This window comes from Limulus polyphemus, unplaced genomic scaffold (assembly GCF_000517525.1).
Source record: "Limulus polyphemus unplaced genomic scaffold, Limulus_polyphemus-2.1.2 Scaffold3026, whole genome shotgun sequence".
Classification (NCBI taxonomy): domain Eukaryota; kingdom Metazoa; phylum Arthropoda; class Merostomata; order Xiphosura; family Limulidae; genus Limulus; species Limulus polyphemus.
In genome coordinates, this window is record NW_013668636.1 from 7,040 (window position 1) to 14,550 (window position 7,511).

The 7,511-nt window shown below is 32.7% G+C and overlaps 1 protein-coding gene across 1 annotated transcript in view; it reads right to left on the reverse strand.

The window, feature by feature from the left end:
* Positions 1-7,511, reverse strand: part of LOC106468495 (calcium homeostasis endoplasmic reticulum protein-like) — a gene marked incomplete at its 3' end in the record, with an annotated part of 50,416 nt that overhangs the window by 6,964 nt on the left and 35,941 nt on the right. The window contains exons 12-13 of the mRNA XM_013928925.2: positions 2,732-3,031; positions 897-1,018 (exon numbers count right to left, since the gene is read on the reverse strand). Coding sequence (XP_013784379.2) covers positions 897-1,018; positions 2,732-3,031 — 422 coding nt within the window. The remainder of the gene's footprint in view (positions 1-896; positions 1,019-2,731; positions 3,032-7,511) is intronic.

A 7,511-nucleotide genomic window follows, 5' to 3' on the forward strand; every position in this document is an offset into this window, starting at 1 on the left:
CACATTTAGAGTATTGTGTTCAGTCTTGGGCTCCTTACCTAAGGAAGGACATTGAATTGTTGGAAAGGTTGGGAGGAGAATTACTAGAATGGTGCCTGGGATGGAGGGGTTTTCATACGAGAAGAGGTTGGGATCTCTCAAACTGTTTTATGTTTAAAAAAAGAAGAGTAAGAGGGGATATGATTGAGTTGTTTAAGATTGTATAGGGAATTGGTAGTGTTGATGCATCATATTTTTTTCATACTTAACAGCAAGAAGAGTAGAACTAGAGGACATAAATATAAATTTTGGCTGGATAGGTGTCATCTTCAGTTAAGACAGTTTTATTTTTCTAACAAGGTGGTTGGCCTTTGGAATGGATTACCTTCAGATGTAGTAGATGTTGTGTAGGCAATAAATTTAAGTGAGTTTAAGAAAAAACTTAATAGCTATATACATGATAAGGGCTGGCTTTAAGACTTTTTTAAAATTTACATATTTAATAGTTTTAGTTTAATTTAGAAGATGGGACAGCCAAGATGGACCAACAGGTTCCTTGTTGTCCCAAAACATTTTGTTATGTTGTATAAAGAACAAAACAAATATATACTAAAAAAAAATTTCATGTGTGTTCAAAAATCTATACAGAAACAACTGATTTCTCACCTCTGTTCAACATCCGTGAACTGTCATTTCTGATCACACATGCACGTGTATACTGCTTTATTTTTCATAACCGTTTTCAATGTAAGAACAAACTTTTCAACAAAACTTATTGTTTCCCATTTGCCATTTCCCATCTTTGTCATCACTACAAGTTTTATGTTCTTCATTGTAATCTATATGTAAGCTCTCTCTCAAACAAACATTCTTGTTCAACACTTGCTCTGGTCCATAAATATTAAAGCATCACATACCTTCACTAAAGGTACCATCAATCCAGCAGGAAGGTCATAATATGGTACATCTGGGGCATGGTATTCACTTGCTTCAGACATTGTCATGCCTTGTGGAAGAGGAGTGGGACCTCCAGGAAAACCTATAAAAAATAGTTCTCCACAATTTAACACAAGTTCCACAGTGGTAACTTTCCTACATAGTTCAAAATCTTTTTGATGCTCTGAAAATGGTATATCTAAAAAACAGTTAATTGACTAATTTATGACAAAATAAGAACAGAAATATGGAATTAACAAAATCATAAATCTAACATTTTAAACAAAATCCAACTCAATTTGGCAAGTTAATTTTCTAAAGAGAAAATTACATGTTTATCATAATTATTTTCAGATAAACAGAAGAGAACAGCAGTTAAATAAGAGAGAGAGAGAGAATAGAATCACCTTGTTCACATTACGGCTTCTGCTAATCAGCCTTTTTATTGAAGATAAAAGTTTCATAATCCTTTCAACTACACTCAAAACACACAAACAAACACAAGTATGTCTAAGTTGCTAACAGTTTCTTAATCCTGTTACTACACCCAGAACAAACAAACACAAAGTAAGTATGAATTGCTAACAGTTTCTTAATCTTCTCAACTGCACTGAACAAACAAACACAAATATGTCTGAATTGCTAATAGTTTCTTAATCCTGTCTACTACACTTAGTACAAACAAACACAAAGTATGTATTAGTTGCTAATAGTTTTTTAACCCTGTAAACTACACTCAGAACAAAGAAATACATACTATGTATGAATTGCTAATAGTTTCTTAATCTTCTCAACTATACTCAGAACAAACACAAAACATGTACTAGTTGCTAACAGTTTTTAATGCTGTCAACTACTTTCAAAACAAACACAAAGTATGTCTGAGTTGCTAACAGTTTCTTAATCTTCTTAACTACACTCTGAACAAACACAAAGAGTGTCTGAGTTGCTAAAAGTTTCTTAATCCTGTCAACTAAACTCAGTACAAACACAAAGCGGATCTAAGTTTTTAATAGTTTCTTGAGCTTTGCATTTCATGTTTTTACAGGTAAAATGATAGAATCATGTTTTAAAAAATTCTGTCTGAAGTTTTGAGGTTTCAAAGTTTCTTCATATGTATGCGTCTTTTTTAATAGAGTAATTTAAAAAATCCAAATTGCTAGTCTTAATTTACAATCTCTGCTCCATCTTTTGATTTTTACTGAAACTGTTAAAATATCTCACCTATGCAGATACATGTCAATGTTTAAACCAAAGTCAGAAATAAGAAGATTTTAAAAAAGTTTGTTGCTTCAACTAGTTCGAAAACAGTGAATTTATGAAGTCAGTGATGTGAAAAACTGTATAATTCAACCTTCTGAGTGTTGTTTTTCAAGTTTCTGAATAAATAAATATGTGATCTGAAAGCTGGGATTATTTTATTTCTCACAATTTATTTGACATATACCTCCTACTTTCTTAGCTTGATTGTACATTTTTAAACTTTAACTTAGTTTGTTTCAAGACTAAGCAGATCTTGTACCTTGAAATAATGTAATGTGTTTGTATGCCAAGGGAAATGTAATACATTACTTTAAAAGGTCACATAGTTATCATGCCATATGTTTCAGATATGGTGACATTTAACAACTATTTATTTTCATACAGCAAAGTCAGAAGTGGTCAGTTTTATACCATAGCAATGGAGTAGGCTTAATTGTGTAATAAATATTTCACACAAACACATTCTTCAGTTTTAACAGGGTTTACAACAACTGTATCAGGAAAAAGCTAATAACTATGATACTCAGTAATAAAATGAAAATCACAGATCTACCTTGAGGAGCCATCCCTCCCACTGGTGGCCCACTGAAGTTTTGAGTGTATGGTCCATAGTCATGAGGTGGAAGAGGGGTGTATGCTGGAGCTCCTTGTGGTGGCATGTAACTAGGTGGTGGTTGACTGAAAGGTGGTGGTGGACCTAGAGGATAATGTTGTGAATGTGGAGGTCCTCCAAAATGAGTAGGAGGTCCATTAGCTATAGGACCTTGTGGGTGCAAGGGTGCCTGCTGACCATTGTAATAATCTTGGGATGTAGTAATGTTTGAATTTGAACCAGAACTGGGAGGTGGCTGGCCTACATGTGATTTAAAATCAAATCATTAACTTATACATATGACGAAAACAGGTTAGATGAGTTTATTTATCAATGAAAATATTACAGTAATACTTAGATCAAATGCAGTGTTAATAGCTACTCATCTTAAAAAAAAAATTATGTATTGATTGTACCTACAAACTCATCAAATCCAGATTCATATCATTCATTACATAAAACTCTGTTAAAAATCTTAACCTAATACTATAGAGAAACACATATAAACTACAATATATCTACATGATAATGATCCACTGTACGTAATTTAATAGTTCACTTATTCAGATTTATATTTTGTAGCAGTCAAAATATAAACTAAATTAATAAAAGATTATAGGGAATACCTATAGCCTAATTCTTGCATAATGACCGAGTTAAGTGACACATAATGACAATAATACAGTTTTTCAACAGTCTACAGGGTAAAAATATGTTTCAATATAACTTTTATTTTGACTATACATACTGTTAATATGAAAGTAAGATATAATTTTGTACCCATCACAAATTTCAGTTTATTTCATCAAGGTGTTTTTTTATTGACTGTTCCATTAATCTTTATGAGTATTGACAGGTATTATATTCTTAACGTTATTAGTGTCTTGGGTTAAAATATAAAAATATGCAGGTTATAGAAAATACAAATAGTAACATACAGCTGTACTTATTTAAAAAAAGATATCCTATTTCACCTATATAATTTTTTTAGTTTGTTCACGTTTCCAAGAGTCCACTTTAGGTAGTTAGTTTCTGATATTCACACAAAGCTACACAAGAGTTCTACACTAGCTGTCCCTTCCCTAGTTTCAAATTGACAGACTAGAGGGGAGACAGTTGGTCAATTGTATCCACTGCCAACTCTAGGGCTGTTCTAACTGAATAATGGAATTTCAGCATCACTCTCATAATGGACTCACAGCCCCAAAGCACAGACCATGCTTATGAGGCAGCAAGACACACCCAAGTTCACAATTTGTGGGTGTTTAATGATTAACACACTATTTTCAGTTTTTGACAAAAAATTAACAACTTGATGTTTCCAACAAAACTGAGAAGGAAAATCTACTATCACTGAAAATATCAAGTAGTTATAATTTCTGTACTATTACTTGACACAAGCAAAAAATAAAGGAAATTAATTTCTTTTTCAACAAAGAAGAAACCACTCAGAATTTCCATATAACTTGTTCTCTGTATTTACCTTCTACTCACAAGTAATGAAGTTCTTTACTACATTTATTACAATTTGCACAATCACTACTTTTAATGATAAATGGTAAGCCCAAAGGCTTGTAACCTAACATATGAGATTCTAGGATTCTGATGAGAACAGTGTTAAAAAAGAAATAAAAAAGTGTTGTGAGAAATTCAGGTGATGTATAACAACATAGTATTTTTTATTATACAGGCTAAATAGCTTTAATTGGATGCAGAAAAAATAAATTAAAGATATAAGTATACATTATACAAGGTGATTATGTGATAATTGAGAGAAAGGAAGATCTAATCAAAGCTTTTGTGAAACCTTTAAATCCCATGAAATATATTTTTAAAGTTGAGTTTGCAAACCTTTTCTTGTTGAGTTGTTCTCTGTCAATAAACATGCAAGTTTTGGTTCTGAATGTACTCGATGCAATGCATTATGTGCCACCTTACCCAAAACTTTCCACACTCTCATCGCACACGTGCTGGGAAAAACTACGTACACCTTGCTTTCCTGCCCTAAGCCAGATTTCTCTGTTTGCAGTCATGATGACATAATACATTCTTCCTGGTTATGGGAAGGTGGGTGGGAATGCATTTCAGAGTAAAGTACTTGTTTGAAAATAATTTTAAATTTAAAACTTGAAAATTCGAATTAGGTAGGCTTACCTGTATGCCAGAATGTCCCACATTGAGACGGAAGAAGGAAACAAAGAGGAAAGGTAATATACCTAGGCTACAGGAAACTTGAGTGTTGTGGGCAGGCACAGCTTGAGCCAAATCCAGAATCAGAGGAATAGCATCAGACTGGATTCTTCTGAAAGAAGTGAATGAAGAGGACTAGCCTCTAAAAATGACTGGACTTGAAAATCCAGACACTCTGAAGGTAAAGCATTCTTCCCAGTATAGTACCCCTTTGATATCGACACTCTTTATTTAAAAACATGGGTCATGGGGAGGGGAAGGATGGTATGGGCATACCTGGGTTGCCATTCTTACTTATGGTCCCAGGTAGTAGTTAGAGTCAGAGCTCAAAGCAATGTCCTGTACCTGTTAGTGGAAGATTTTCAGTGAGGAAAATCAGTAACTTAACAGAAACTGGATGTACTTATTGGACTAAAATCATCATCATCCAAAACTGAAAAGGCCAGCAAAGTCATTAAATTGGTCTAGCCAGCAGGCATCTATGGAGAGATGGAATGAGCCAGATAGTCTTGATGATAAGCTTAACAATTCTACAAGAATTCAATGGGACTGGTGGTCCTGATGATAAGCTTAACAAGTCTACAAGAATTCAATGTGTCAGATGGTCTTGATGATAGGCTTAACAACTCTACAAGAATTCAATATGAACACAGAATAAGGAATTCCAAGAGCTTAGAAAAGAAGATGATGTCACAATATATCAAACATGTCACATTTGATGGTGACAATGACATTTGCCCAACACCAGGGCTCATCAAACACATAGTATTGGCACTATTTATACCATCAACTTTCATGGACAATGATTTTTATGGTGTGAACAAGACTAAGTAAGTGAATTGTAATTATTAACATTTTTTACTTAAGTCATTTACTAATAAGATTTAATATGGTAAGAATTAATGACACAATAGTATTTTCAACACCAATTATTTTATTATTTGAACCAAGTAAGAGAATGTGAAAATAAAGATATATGGTGTACCACATCCTAGCTGGAGCAATGAGACATACATTGAAGAAGGGTTCCCACTGGGTTAGAAAATCACCACAGAAGACATATAGTATCCTGAAACTGAATAGACAGAGATATGATGTAAGTAACATATAAAAACATATCTAGATTAATTCACATGCTGGCCTGCAGAATGTTCTCCATGGTACTGTAAGTAGGATACCAAAGATATTGAATTTGATAAGATGGAACTTGACATTCACTCACAGAGTGCTTGGGTACATTATGGTAAATAAGATGGATCAAACTATGACAGCCAATTTGTTAGTATAATAAGAGCAAAGCCCAATGAACATAATTCCTCATAAGGTATGAACAACCTGTTCCAGTACCCCTGAATGATTTATTGTGTGTGAGATAATTAACAGAGATTACTAGACAATAATCTGGGCCACTTAGGATAGGTAACACAAGGTTAGAAACAGTGATTATCTTCCTTCACAGTGCATGTCTCAGGTAGGAAGGGTCTCTCTGGATACAAGTATAGAACTTCCAAAACACATAAGGTGTGTGTGATGCACTGAGGGTACATATCTGAATATCTTCTAATTGACACAAACAAAAGTCAAAAAATATGTCTTGAGAGAAAGATGATAAAGTGAGCATCTCACTAAGGGTTAAAGAGGAGGATAACTTTGAAAATGTATGACTATCCAGAACTTGTACAACTGTCCAAAGTTAAAATGTTATTAAACTACCTTTTGTTTATGTTATACCAATTAAAATCTCAGCTAATAATCCATATTTTAATAGCATACAAGTTTTAACTTCTTATTTCTACAAGGCAATATTTAAAAAAATCTTGAATTTCCACTAGTGTGACCCACACGACACATTTTCTCTTAGTATGTCATCATCCATATTTTATCTACCACCCCACAAAAAAGTACGAAATTAAATGTAAAAATACTGTCTATAAAATCGTTATTGCTCAAACAAATCATAATTTTTATAGCCTTCAATATTTTATTTGGTTACAGAGCTATCAAACAGAAAATCAGACCCCTCCAGCCACACCCATCTGTCATATCCTCTCTTTCACAATTCATTGATAATTCTTTCTTACATTTCATTATATATTACCTATAACCAATAGAAAGTCAAAGTTTTAACCTATCAAATGATGTATTGTATAACATTATGTTCTGAATGGTTAAATGTCAATTTCACTCAGAGTACCAACATCATTCCCATGAGAAAGTTAACAACTAGCTTGGATGAATTTGTCACATAGTTAAAAAGCCAGGAAAATTTTGAGAGGTAAGTGAATTTGTCTACATTTTGCATGTTATTAGTCTATATTCTTTGGTGTATTATTTGATTATATAACAATTATTAAGTGCATTACTATCTATGGTACAAAAAATTAAGGTTAACTTTCCTTGAAAACCCAAGAGCAAGAAAATAGAAGATTTGGTAAGTACTATATTTCTTGTTTTCATATTTATTCTTTATTTATTATTATAAAAGTAACTAAAATCTAAAAATACAGATCTTGTTACGTTATTTAAAACTAGATTAGGTAAAATAAGTAAT